Source organism: Sycon ciliatum, unplaced genomic scaffold (assembly GCF_964019385.1).
Source record: "Sycon ciliatum unplaced genomic scaffold, ocSycCili1.1 SCAFFOLD_1810, whole genome shotgun sequence".
In the NCBI taxonomy this organism is placed as follows: Eukaryota; Metazoa; Porifera; class Calcarea; order Leucosolenida; family Sycettidae; genus Sycon; species Sycon ciliatum.
Window position 1 is genome coordinate 72 of NW_027044915.1, and position 14929 is coordinate 15000.

General features: G+C 45.9%; 1 protein-coding gene and 1 long non-coding RNA gene across 2 annotated transcripts in view; both read right to left on the bottom strand.

The window, feature by feature from the left end:
* Window positions 1–792: 792 nt before the first annotated feature.
* Window positions 793–2683, bottom strand: LOC135830729 (uncharacterized). The gene is made up of 2 exons (XR_010556098.1): window positions 2036–2683; window positions 793–1121 (listed from the first exon to the last, which is right to left on the bottom strand). It is a non-coding gene; the product is annotated as an uncharacterized LOC135830729 (long non-coding RNA).
* Window positions 2684–3097: 414 nt separating this feature from the next.
* The window catches only part of LOC135830728 (uncharacterized), an 18134-nt gene continuing 6302 nt past the window's right edge, over window positions 3098–14929 (bottom strand). The window contains exons 3-7 of the mRNA XM_065342951.1: window positions 12909–13063; window positions 12360–12578; window positions 6001–6097; window positions 4566–4710; window positions 3098–3272 (exon numbers count right to left, since the gene is read on the bottom strand). Of these exons, the coding sequence (XP_065199023.1) occupies window positions 3113–3272; window positions 4566–4710; window positions 6001–6097; window positions 12360–12578; window positions 12909–13063 (776 nt within the window). The 3' untranslated portion in view covers window positions 3098–3112. The remainder of the gene's footprint in view (window positions 3273–4565; window positions 4711–6000; window positions 6098–12359; window positions 12579–12908; window positions 13064–14929) is intronic.

Genomic DNA, 14929 nt, shown 5'->3' on the forward strand with positions numbered 1-14929 from the left:
ATGTCTCTATTTATAACAGCTACCCTACTTCTAGGCATGGTTGCATGAATACCATATCACTCAGAGCAATTGTTAGAAGTCTGGACAGCCTTGGAATAGTGCAAGTAAAGTGAAACAAAAATATATTACACTCCGAGTTCCACGCTTGCGGGATCACCAGGCCAAAAAAAATCTAATTTCGAACAAGGAATGGGTTCTGGTTGTATGCGAAAGAAAAGTAAGTGAAGACCTATTGTGCAAGGAATACAGTGGGAACTACACATATTATACACATGCACTCACACCTTCACCCACATGTGCGCGCGTGCGTGTGCGTGCACACACACAAACACAACAACACACACACATACGCACCCACATACTCAAACTCACTCGCACGCACGCTAGCCTAAGGATAGTACATATGCTGTAGTAGTGGTATACTTAGTGAAATGACTATGTGTACATCTAATGACGCCGCCACTCCACGCCAGAAGACAACAAACATCTGCTGAACATTTTTGCTCCCGTCTCTTATGGGCAACACAGGGAATGAAACGAACAATGCAATTGAGAACAAGAGTCGTCCTGTACGGTGAAGTTTCCATTTTCTCATACAGCAGTATATTGTCTAAGCAAGTGTGTTTTCTCCACATTCTTTTTGCCATGCAGGTATATCACAGTGTCATGCCAAACTACATTCTCAAACGCATTCGTTCCTCAATTCTGGGGATGATTGGACACGCACATCTCGCAGCTCTTGACGACGTCAATGTCAACCGTCGCCACAGCACAACCAAAAAGACCGCGATAGGAAGGTATAAAGTCCAGTTCTCAAAGCATAAAGAAGACTGTGGCCAAATAGAAAATTATACGACAGAAAGAGCTATGAGTATGTTGACAAGCTCATGTGTGAGGTGGTAGCGGTTGCAAATGGCAACCTCCATGTTCCTGCCTTGGAGAAGCGTGTTTCCCTGCCAAATTCCAGGTGGAAGCCTCCTGAGAAGGCTGAGGTGGTGCAGGATTTGGATATCTTTGCCTGATGGTATTCACAACGCAGGCTGGAAGACGACAACGAACGTGCTTGCCCAATTTGCCGTGTACATAGTGTGTACTGCCTGTGTGCCGCATAGCGTAGAGATCTACACAAACACAGAATGTCATATGGAATGTGTATGATGAGTGCTTGTACACATACCACATTGCTGTACCGTAATAATTATTATAGTCAAATACTCATTTACTCTACATATGCGCTGTATTGCACCTACCGGTACCTACCTGCACTTTCAGTGCGCGCGCCATACTAATTTAGTGTCCACTGGTACAAAGATGGAGGGTCTTGTAGAATTTACCATAATTGCTGATTTCAAATTGAATTCCAATGATCTGGGGGATTAATACTGATTAGGACGCGTTCGATTACCTACTAGTACAGAGATGTCTTGGTCAGAAAGTACAGATTTCTTGCTCTCCTGCCAGAATTTGTGCATTATTTTGGTGTACGCTTTCTTGACCCCACGCTTGTACGTTGCATGCCATGGTATACTAGAAAACGAGTTTATTGACAAAGTCTATCGCTTGAAACGATAAAGTATGGGTTCGGGTGTGATCAAATGCACCCATGGTGCTCATAAACTGTGTGCAGTGCTCTCTTCACCAACAGAACACTACCTACCATACTTTGTAGATCTTGTACCAATCCAAGGGAAAATGACAAAGACAAATGTGAGTCATGCATGAAAACTTGTGATAGCACGGTCTATAGTACAGAACAACGTTGTTCGTGCTATGCCTGACAACAATAATTAGTTACACACAAAACATTACGCGCATCGATCCTCACAAGATAAGTCAAGACATACTCGGAGCAAAGAGAAATTTGTTTGTGTCATGCATGAAACTTGTGATAACTACCAGTACAATGTCTTTCTTGTGCGACGCCTACTGTAGTGCGCCTGACAACAATAAATTTCCCCCAAAAAATAAGAATATGTGTATCATGCTGATACGCGATCCTCACAAGACAAGTCAAGGCAAACTAATTGAGGCTTACCTAATGTCAGACTCTTCTGTCACTGGCATTGGCGGCTTCTGCATGTCGAGATAACCTCGAAGAGCAGTGATGAGCACAGCCTAATGCAAGGATACGATCTCGTAATCTGCGAGGTCCGCTACGCAAGAAACCTTGGGCCGTCTTGTCGACAGCGACGGCAGCATCCTACCAGCAAAATCATTCCCGCGGGCTGGGCATGGCTATACACTTTTGTCCACGCTCGCACCAGTCGGAGTCCCAAACGAATCGAGATTCTGGTGGCCAAGCTACTCGTCTTCTGTCGGACGCAGCTGCTGACGCATCTTCTTCCTCCACATTTGTTACACGCGATGGCAGCTCCTCAGCAGAGTATCTGGGCTCCCTGCCCCAACCATACGCGGCGGTGGGCTGTTGGTCGTCCTCACTGGCCTCAGCATCGCTGCCTTCATTGCTGGGGACAGAGGATTGTTCGGAATCGCCCATCTTCCCTTGAAATACCAACTAAAATTAGTGCTTGTAGACTGGCGAAGAGAAACGACTTTGCCACAATGACGTAGGCAGCCCGTGATGATGTAACCAAATGGCCGCATGACGTCAGGGCGCGGCCCCCGTTTTTGCAATTTCAAAGTGAAATATCTCAAGAACGCTTCGTCGTAGAGACTTCGGACCAAGACCATTCGACTCAGCGCCCGAAACACTACAGGTTATCAAAGTTTCATTTTTTCGTGGAGTTCCCCTTTAATGCAGCTGGACATCTATCCTAGACTAGTTAGTTACCGTATTTTACTGGTTGTAAGTCGACCCCGGTCATAGGTCGACCCCGTATCCGGAGGTCTCAATTCTGCGTTTTTTAAAGTTTTCACCCAACGAAGCACTACTAACTACTCTCTGCTACTAACATATCAACAAATCATGTAACCATTCATTATTGGAGGGTATAACGTCCCAATCCTTGAAAAAGGCCGATAAACTGGCAAAAATGTGTACACATCATGCACTCGTGCATGCAGTGTCGGTCATTTTTGTAAGATACTGATAGTTCCCGGTTTTAAGTCGAATCCCGGTTGTAAGTCGACCCCCACACTTTCTCCTTCTATTTTAGTCGTAAAAGGTCGACTTACAACCGGAAAACTTACAACAGGAAAAATACGCTAGTACCTTCTCAGTAGTCTGCTTGATGTAGAACGTCTTTGGTGAAATCCTTGTGAAACGAGGATCGGTGATCCGGAGCATTTCCAGCTCACGGATGTGGCAGTTCCTGTTTGAAGAAAGAATGAGTAAAGATGAAAAAGACAAACAGTGATCTCAAGTCCAAAAAAGGGGTTGGTTTATCATTATTATCTATTTACACAGTGACTTCATGAACTGCCCTGTAAGTGTACAGTCATGTAGATACACTGTCACTGTGCATGTTGATACACTGTGCATGTTGATACACTGTCACTGTGCATGTTGATACACTGTGCATGTTGATACACTGTGCATGTTGATACACTGTCACTGTGCATGTTGATACACTGTGCATGTTGATACACTGTCACTGTGCATGTTGATACACTGTGCATGTTGATACACTGTCACTGTGCATGTTGATACACTGTGCATGTTGATACACTGTCACTGTGCATGTTGATACACTGTGCATGTTGATACACTGTCACTGTGCATGTTGATACACTGTGCATGTTGATACACTGTGCATGTAGATACACTGTGCATGTTGATACACTGTCACTGTGCATGTTGATACACTGTGCATGTTGATACACTGTCACTGTGCATGTTGATACACTGTGCATGTTGATACACTGTCACTGTGCATGTTGATACACTGTGCATGTTGATACACTGTCACTGTGCATGTTGATACACTGTGCATGTTGATACACTGTGCATGTTGATACACTGTGCATGTTGATACACTGTGCATGTTGATACACTGTGCATGTTGATACACTGTGCATGTTGATACACTGTCACTGTGCATGTAGATACACTGTCACTGTGCATGTTGATACACTGTGCATGTTGATACACTGTCACTGTGCATGTTGATACACTGTCACTGTGCATGTTGATACACTGTGCATGTTGATACACTGTCACTGTGCATGTTGATACACTGTGCATGTTGATACACTGTCACTGTGCATGTTGATACACTGTGCATGTTGATACACTGTGCATGTAGATACACTGTGCATGTTGATACACTGTCACTGTGCATGTTGATACACTGTGCATGTTGATACACTGTGCATGTAGATACACTGTCACTGTAGATACACTGTCACTGTCACTGTAGATACACTGTCACTGTGCATGTTGATACACTGTCACTGTGCATGTTGAACTTTCCAGACAGCAACAACTGTTGGACCGTGTACATAAAACCACAGTGTTCCCACATGAATAAACACAGCGTGCATACATGAATAACCACTGATGTACATACATAACCAATGGTGTACATGAGCTCAACGGAATGGCAAGCAGATCCCAGTCTACAGCAAACAGCACACCACAGCGATCATGGCTGAGGGTGACTAACCGAAAACCAAGGTCCATCTTGAATGATTCATACTGTTGAGCAAGCTCCAGACCACAAGCTTGAGCAAGACGATTCAGGACATTGCATGTCTCACGGTCTGTGGACTTCGACTTCATCACCATTGGAATGGTTCTTGTTTCACCACCTAAAGTGATTGGAGTTGAATAGCAGTGAGAAAAACAAACTTATGGTATACTATGGACCAGGGTCCGGCAATTCTAGTACACTGACTGTCACGGGTCACGGTTTCGCAGTGGCAACTCGTCAAGATGGCAGCAAATCCGAGAGTGCAAACATTTCGACTCTGCCTATGTGCGCGGCGGATGCGAATCTCGCACGTGCAGATTCAGGCATGCAAAATCTAGCCTTCAGCAGTTCTGGGTAGAGCAAGTGTGTAGGAACGACCTTTTGGGAGAGAGAATGTGGCTCTTTTCATCCCAACACTTTACTCGCCACGCTCTCCCTCCCAGCTTATTGATACGAGTATCTGCTACCGAGTAAAAGTCTCCATCTTCACAGTAGGCCAGGCAAAATCGCAACGTTGAAATACTTTGCTCTCTTGGTTTTGGGTCCTTTGAGGTGTTGATGTGGTTGTTGTGTCCAACTCAAAGTGACAAACTTGAGACCCCCGCGCCACAAAAAAACTAAGGCGAGCCACAACGTTTCGTTCGGCTGTTCAATGAAAGGACTTATGGAAGCAGGGATAAAAACTATCGTGGCTGCCGGCAAAACTCCTAGTAATGTAAGAAACGGGGGTGCGACTTTGGTATTCCAAGGAGAATGTACGCGGGGCCATTCCACAACGACGACGAAACTACGAGCTCAAAAACACTGATTTTCAAAAAAACGACGCAAGAAAGAAGACATGGCCGCAGTGTTCCCATGTGGCCTTCAAAACATCTAATTTCACTTCGATAGCGGCTGGTTCAGGGCAAATTCAGGCCCAAATCGACAGCGTCGTACCGTTCAGTTTCACCCAAAACACGAGGAAATGTACGGTAGATCCAAATGCGTACGCATTTTGCGTACGGGGACGACTGGCCAGAGTTCATGCACTGCAAACACCCGTGCTGTGGCAACTAAGAGGTTTTGTGTGAGAGAGAGAACTGAACTGGAAAATACTGAGCATACAGTACCGTACTTTTCTATGTAAACTAATCAGGCATGTCAAGTTTGCGCCCAGTATCAGCTCATAATATCAGTGTTGGCATGTTTTTGACTCACGCGATATATCAGTGTTGGCATGTGTTTGACTCACGCAATCAGATTTCATTGCGCAACACTGTCAAATACATAGACAAGTGTCATAAACATTTTAAGATGATCACAAAACCGCATATTGCTATCACAAGCTACAAAGCCCATGACACCCAGGATGAGGGAGAGAGACAGAGAGGAGGAGAAGGAGGAGAAGGAGGAGGCACTACATACATACCATTGTTCTGAACGGAGATATCGAATGCAATATGTCCAACAATCTTGTTCAGCTGTGATTTGGTCATGTCGGACAGAATGCTAGTACGGGAATCCACCTACCACCATGGGTACACAAACACACACACACACAACAACAACAACAACAACAACAACAACAACAACAACAACAACAACAACAACAACAAAAACAACAACAACAACAACAACAACAACAACAACAACAACAACAACAACAACAACAACAACAACAACAACAACAACAACAACAACAACAACAACAACAACAACAACAACAACAACAAGACTGAGTTAGACAGGTTACTGTGTTCAGGCCGGTGTACTAGGAACACACTCTTTAGTTGGCCCTGGGACCGTGCACTACGAGTGTCTTGCATATCTTGACCTTACACCATCTATTATTATTATTTTGCTTGTTCGCGTTGGCATCAACCTGCATAAAGCAGGTATATAGCCTTCGCTTAAGCTGCCATAAAAAAGAAAGCTCATCCTAAGCGAGAGGGCTAGAGGAAAAGATAACGATAACGAGATACAGAATACAAAGAAATACAATGAGTTAAACATACGTATACAGTTCAAAACAAAACAGAGCAGAGCCGAAGTTACTAATCGGAGTGACGAATGCGTTGGTTCCGATTGATCCATCAATCGACAAAGGGACTAATCCGTTAATATTGCAAAGTAGAAACCGATTGCAGTTGCAGATCTCCAGGCCAGGGCCAGCATATTGCCGATTCTGGATAGGTCTCTGCAGCATTTGATGTGGTAATTATTATCATAATTAGTGACGTAAAATTGTTAGAGTATCTAGTATCTAGAGTATCTAGTGTAATTGTATCCGATATTATTGTTAGAGTATCTAGTGTAATTGTATAACTTCAGCCACTACACACAGCACACATTAGTTCCTTCCACTTTCGACGATCCTGGGCAAGCTGCCTCAGTGCAACTAGATCCTCGTGTGATGTGAGGGAGTTTGTGGATCTGGAATTTTTCAGGTCGTTGTTGATAGATCGCGGGAGGGTTGTTCTCGGGCGGCCTCGGAACCCTGAGCTTCCTGGTTGAAAGTATGCTGACATAGCCTGCTGGACCGGGGATGAGGTGTCTAGTCGAAGCATGTGGCCAAGCATTCTCCACCTAGCAGACTGGATGATTCTGCTGAGTGGCTTGGAGCCAGTGCGCTTGTACAGTGCTTCATTGCGTATTATACGGGGATATTTGACCCCTACGACTGCTCGTAACTGCTGGCGGTGGAACGAGTCAAGTTTCTTTTCTTGAGTCTCTGTCAGGCTCCATGTTCCGCAGTTATAAAGAAGTATTGGGAGAATAAAGCTGCTGTATAACCTAATCCGAAGGGGTTCACGGGCATGGTTACCTCTTAGCCATATCACCCACAGCTGATGTAAGGCACATGTTGCTAGACGTTTTCTCCGACTGATATCTTCCTCCACTCCAAGCATCGATCCCAGTTTGACCGTGTTCCGCCATCGCTCGTCTACTCTGTCCTTTTCTCTTTTAATTGTAGTATATTCGGTTAAAAGGTTGAGTTGGGTAACTCCGCTCTTCTTCCTCGCTCACCGGAGGAATTTCTCTAGTCTCCTCGCGCAACTGGGGAGCACTCCAATGGAGAGAGAAAGATTTTTATAGGGCGGCTTGGTGTGAGAGGTGGACTGAGACTTGACGGCGCTAACGGCGAATATCAAGACCTTACGGCCACGGAGCTGCGGGACTCTGCGCTGGTCGTCTATCCGTGTGGAGGCAAAGCAAACGCGGGCAACATTCTGCTGAAGCGAGCGTGGAGCTGAAGCTGGATTGGTGACTGACGTACCTGCTTACTCCGCAACACCGGCGCATAATGATGTGCATGTACAAGACTTCGTGAGTATTCAACTCAAATTCGTGTTCCGTCAGCGTCAGTATCAGCAAGTACAGTCATGTAGTACAATTTGTTCCCAAAATAACTTCAGGACAGTCTGTTCATGGTTTTCATTTGTATTGGACTCGTTCTCTACACTTGCGATAATTTAGCGGCAATTCTAACGTTGTAGCGTTGTTCTCTTGTAATTTAGTGGAACCTGTATTGAGTAACTGAGTTTTATGTTTCGTTACATTGTCGTCAGATCTCCTGTGTACCGGTTTTGTGGCACAATGATTATAGCCATTATATTTGGTCGTCTCCATTCTTGTGGAATCATGCATATGTAGGTTGGTTCTCTTCATGTTATTGTGACCAATTTCATAGATGTTGGTTGCCTTGTTGCTTTCTCTCCCCTCTCCTCTCACCCAAGCCATTCTGCATAAGCGAAGCTGTGGACGCAGCATACTGCTGCTACACTTCAACGCGGGAATGCGTATAATAAATAATATTCGTTTTTGGCTTCATTCATTTTTAAATTGTATTCCGCTAACAAGGATGATAGTATGGGTTGATTGTCGTGCAAATATTGTAGGCTGGTGCTGATGAAGTCTACGTCATCCGCATACGCTGTTTCATTGGGCAATTGAAGCTGAATATCCAATGCTGGTCGCGGTGAGAGTCGCTCTCGAATCAACCTCAATGCAGCCTCGAGGTAGACAGTAAACAGGACTGGCGATAGAGAATCACCTTGTGGGGTTCCATTATGTGTGACTAATGGTTGGCTGAGAATGTTATTCAGCTTTACTTTTATTGTGGTGTCTGTCAGAAGGCACCGGATGATGTGCAGCTCATCATGATCAATGACTGATGACAGTATATCGACCAGCCTGACCCTCGATATAGTGTTAAATGCCTTTGACATATCAATGCCTAAGATTGAGATCTCCGACGCAACCCGTTGGCATCTTGCTGATAACCACCGATAGCTATATACCACGTCTCCAGTACTTCTCCCTGACCGGAACCCGCTCTGGTTCAGTGACAAGTACCCGTTGATAGCTGGCTTGATCCGCGTCAGGATGACCAATGAAAGAAGTTTCCGTAGGGTGTTCAACAGGGTAACTGGCCTTACATTTCCAGGAGGACCTCTTTTCTTTCCCGGCTTTGGTATCGGGATCAGTAGCCCATCGCCTAGCTTGAGTGATTTGTCTTTGGCATAATTGTTGAATGTAGTGGCAATGTTCGAGAACAGTGCTGGTGTTCCATATTTGATAAGTTCAGCAGGTATCCCATCTGGTCCCGAAGCTCGGCCATTATTCAAGCGCTTAGCTGCGGCATGTACCTCTGTCTGCTTTATAGGGTTTTTAAGGTCTTCCTCTGTCCGTAAGAGCCTAGATGACTCCAGAGCAGGATCACAGAATATAGCACGGAAGTGTTGCCTTAATGCTTCGACTGATTCACTAGGTTGTGCAATGAGTTTGCCATCAGAGTCTTCAACCACAACTGGTGACTGCTGCTGTCGGCGCAGTAGTCGTGTTGCTTTGAACATTTTTGCGTCGTCTTTCATTTGGTCTATTTCAGCTACACGTTCGTCCAGTCGAGTCAATGCTAACTTGAGGCATTCCCGGCGAATTTGGTGTGCCAGCCTGTTGCGTTGTGTTTTCATTTCTTTTACCTTCGTTCCATCTCTGCACACCGTAATGTCGAGACGCAGTTTGCGTTTCTCTGCTGCTAGCTTTTCAATTTCCCCGCTGAAGCCATTTCTATGCGTCTTGTTTGTTTTAGGGACGCGGCCCACCGATGTGTTTGCTGCCTCACTCATAGCGTTCACAATATGCTGCAGATGTTGCTCTGCACCGACACCTTCCTACTCTCTGCCGAGGTCCTGTAGATGTTCGTTGATAGCCTCTCTGTACTTTGCTTTCTTGGTCGGGTCACTAAATTCCAATATATTGAATTTTGCATTGCTGGATATGGCTACTGGGGGCCTCTTGAGCTTCTTGTACAACTTTGTCAGGTTGAGGTTTGCCAGCACAAGACGGTGATCGCTTTCTAAGCTTGTCCCGGCGTATGATCTGGCATCCGTCACCACAAACCTTTCACTGTGACGGCAAAGGATATAATCTATTTGGTTGTAAATGGGTAAAGGTGGACCTCCACTAGGGTTGTGGCGCCAGCCTGTCCATGTGGTGATATGTTCTGCACGGTGCTGAAACGCCGTGTTAAAGGCAAATAGGTAATTGCTGGACGCGAAATCAGCCAAAGTCTGGCCGCTGTAGTTGCGATGGCCCCTTGAGTGTGAACCAGCATAGGATATGGAGTGGCAGTCACTGGGTGGTCGTTTCCCAAGTTTTGCGTTGAAGTCTCCCATCAGGAACAGCAGCGATGAAGACCTTAGTTTTTGAATTGTTTCCAGCAAGCTGTTGTAGAACTCGTCTAGGCATGAATGGTCTGCTGCAACGCGTGTTGACGTCGGGGCGTAGACATTCACAAATGAGCACAGCGTTCTCCCGGAGAGCCATAACTGTAGCACGTCGATACGGTCCGACACCTGCCAATATCTATATATTCGGTGCAGTAACTGCTTTTCCACCACGAATCCGAGTCCATAATGTCGACACGACGACGAGAGACACAGAAGACGGTAGTTGTCAATATTTCCATCGTAGCCTTCGGAGATTTTAGTCTCCTGAAGACAGCAGAGTCCAACTCTGTATTTATTGAGGTCTGAAATAAGTTGTTTTTTTTTGAAATTTGAAGTAAGTCCACGGACGTTGAACGTACCAATGCGAAACAAGCCCTCGCCTTTCGCTCCACTACTCAAAATACTTCCACAATCTATACCAACTTTAAATTTCTAGTTGGAGGCAAGAAGGCAATTATTGCAAAAACACAACCAATCCACAACCAAGGGACAACGATTCATTTTGACAGGAAAGTTCTTTTTTTCTCTCCAGAAATCATCAGTGACTACTTCTGGTAGATGAGTAGGGAGAATGAATGAAGCAGCTCATGGTAGCAGGAGATGCAGCTACTACAGGTGTCAAAGCAGCAGCAGCAAGGCGGGAGACAGTCAAATGGCGAGAAGAACAGCACCATTGCTCCTCTTCGTAGTGTGTGAGTCTGCAGTCTGAAGTTTGTTTCCTATTTTTTCCGCTTGGCTAGATGTTCTTGACACCATTTCGCTAGCTCCCACCTTGCTGCTGCTTGGACACCGGTCACTTAGTAGCTTCATCTTCTGCTACCATGAGGTGCCCGTCACTTGTAGCCTCATCTTCTGCTACCATGAGCTGCCCGTCACTTGTAGCCTCATCTTCTGCTACCATGAGCTGCTTGATTTATTCTCTCTACTCAGTCACTGGTGAATTCCGGAGAAACGTTTTCTGTCAAAATGAATTGGCGTCCGTTCGTTGTAGATTGGTTGTGTTTCTTTCAATAATATACCAACAGTCATGTACACGCACGCATACACATAGCGACTACTAGTGACAAATGACTAGTGACTAGTGACTAGTGACAAGTGACAAGTGACTAGTGACTAGTGACTAGTGACAAGTGACAAGTGACAAGTGACTAGTGACTAGTGACTACTATGTATACTTTATGCACAATACTGTCAGGCGCCGAAGAATGGAGCGCCGAAGAACGGAGCGCCGAAGAACGGAGCGCCAAAGAACGGAGCGCCGAAGAACAGAGCGCCGAAGAACAACCTGGCTAGAATTTTTACTAAGCACAGCATACCAATGTATATACTGCAACTGCCAGTGTGCATATACTGTAGTACATGAAAACAGGCTACGAGGCTGACCCCCAGACCCAGTTCTTCGGCAACCAAACAGTACTGTATACATGTAAGTAGAGATGGGAGAAGTGTAAAACTGTTACAACAGCTTTGTTACTTAGTACAGTCAAACCTGTCTAAGGTGACCAGTCAAGGGACGAGAAAAAGTGGTCACCTTGGCACTGCACACACCTATGCTACTATCCATATATATCATGACTCATGTCCCTGGGGGCCTCAGACCTGTCAAGTGTCGTGCATATACCATGTACATCTACACTTTCTGCGCTGATCTGTACATGTACCATGATGTGGTGCACAGTGCATTGTGTGCATGTACATCTGCCATGATGTGGTGCACAGTGCAATGTGTGCATGTACATCTACCATGATGTGGTGCACAGTGCATTGTGTGCATGTACATCTACCATGATGTGGTGCACAGTGTAATGTGTGCACTACATCTGCCATGTACTAGTAGGTAGTAGGGTGCAGCGCGGTCGCGGCTGGGTGATCGTTGGTTGCGTTGAGCGAGGGGTCGCCTTATCCGAGCTGTTTTGAACGCGTCCGTGACAAGGAAAAGTGGTCGCCAAGGTCGAGTGGTCACCATATCTGATTTTTCGCCATTATCTGAGTGGTCGCCATGGTCGAGTGGTCGCCATATCCGAGTGGTGGCCATTACAGGTTTTTCTGCACTTACAGTTGTCTGCTTGACTTCAATGAGTTCTCCCAGATCTGATACAGCTTCACGGAAGAACTCTTCAGTTAGGTGCGACTTCCTGAAGCCAAGATCATTGCGATTCCGACCAAGCTTATCATGTGCAGAGGCAAACTGTCCACTGGCAACTGCTGCTAATGTTGACAGTTCAAGTCCCAGCATTGATCCAGCAAGTATTTCAGCAAGTCGATATCTACCATCCTAGAACACACGACAAGCATTGAAACAAATCCATTCAGGATCAGAATGTCAGCTCATTACAAGCATCATGCCATTAGTCTCAGGCAACCACGATGTAGCCAGAACATAACCATGGTGACCAGCATATAGCCATGGTACCCACCATGTAACCATGGCAACCAGCGCATGGCCAAGATAAGCAGGAAGTAGCCATGGCAACCAGGAAACAAACATGGTAACCATAGTAAACAGCCTGAGATAGCCAGAACACATACCCGCAGTAATCAGCCTGAGATAGCTGTGGTCATCAGCATGCAGCTACTAGCAGATACTGCCTATTACCGCACTTACAGTTCCTGTGCAGTGCATCAGCTGCAGACATTCTCTTTGAGTTGGCAGTAGAGAGCCTTTCTCTGTCGTGCGCAATTCTAGAGAAGGCATTGTGACACCAGCATAGATACCTGCTTCCTCTACTCCATCACCACTGTCTTGTATCCGGAATTCAACTGACACGCAAGAACAAGAATGAGAGTAACAGAAATGATCACCAGCCACCAGCCACCACCACCACCAGCAGCAGCAGCAGCAGCAGCAGCAGCAGCAGCAGGACCCATACTTACTACGGATTTTCCGGTATAAGGTACTCTACTTGCAGTGCATACACCACATGCATGTTCCTCAGCCACCATGCATGTGCACATACACAGGGGCGTAGCCCGTGCATCTGTGGTGTGGTGACACCATGTATTAGACTGTGTGCATCTGTGGTGTGATGTCACCATGTATCAGCCTGTGTGCATCTGTGGTGTGGTGACACCATGTATTAGACTGTGTGCATCTGTGGTGTGATGTCACCATGTATCAGCCTGTGTGCATCTGTGGTGTGGTGTTACCATGTATCAGACTGTGTGCATCTGTGGTGTGGTGTTACCATGTATCAGACTGTGTGCATCTGTGGTGTGGTGTTACCATGTATCAGACTGTGTGCATCTGTGGTGTGGTGTTACCATGTATCAGACTGTGTGCATCTGTAGTGTGGTGTTACCATGTATCAGACTGTGTGCATCTGTGGTGTGGTGACCATGTACAGTGCGGATCGGCTACATGGTTGTCGGCTATAGTAATATACCTCTTATAGTGATCGTATTCTCAATTTCGTAAACCACCCCTTTCTATACATATCGGATCGGCTATAGTAATAATCGGCTATAGTAATATATCAGCTACAATGATACGATTTCTTTGTCAAAATGATTTTATTCCATACATTTTTCATCGGCTATAGTAATGATCATAAAAAAAATTTACATCGTACATGGCGAGATCTGATCGCGGCAGTCAGGAGGCGCTGGTACGACTATGATATCCCTCGGAGGAAATTCGAAATGTTTGGCGTTGGTGGCTGTGCTTGTTGTTCCGGGGCATCCTCGAGCGAGAGCGGAGGCAGTAATGAGTACCAGCGCTCAAGCGCTACCGTGGTCTCCGCCGAGATGTTGGAGAAGGCATTCAGGTAACAGCGAAGACGATGAAGGACGCGGAGAAGCTTCTCCGTGACATACGACATCACGCGCCGATCGACCTGTCACTTGCAACGGTTTCAGCGGTGATGAGTTGAGCGATGGCGACCCAGACTGAGACTCTACTCCCACTAATCGATCCTGTAGATATTGTTGATATGTCGATTGAATGTGTTGAAGTGTTTCTCTTCCAAAAGAACACATTTGTTGAGCACAGCAACTCCTTGAAAACTCATGTCAAAAAGTCACGAAGTTTTTGTTTCCGCAGGAAGTAGCTCTGCACTGCGCGTACTGCACAGTCACATGCACAGCACACTTCTGCACGCTGCACTGATTCGAATGACACCATACACGCATGTGTCAGGCATACCTAAGTATGCATATCGCCTGTAGTAATTTATCGCCTATAGTGATATTTTCACGAAAATCAAACACCAACTCTATAGCCGATCCGTACTGTACCAGACTATATGCATCTGTGGTGTGGTGTTACCATGTATCAGACTGTGCATCTGTGGTGTGGTGTTACCATGCAGGGGCGTGCTCGGCCCCCCAACTAGGGGGGTGCACGGGAGCCGAGGGGAGCCCCCCCCCCGGCAATTTTCTGCAATTTGTTTGCAACCTTTCTTGAATTTTAGAGCATATTTGCATACATTACAATTGCAATTACCCAGATTTAAAATTTTTGGGGGGTGCACGTGCCCCCGTGCCCATCGCCGAGCACGCGCCTGCCATGTATCAGACTGTGCATCTGTGGTGTGGTGACACCATGTATCAGCCTGTGTGCATCTGTGGTGTGGTGTCATCATGTATCAGACTGTGTGCATCAGTGGTGTGGTGACCATGTATCAAACT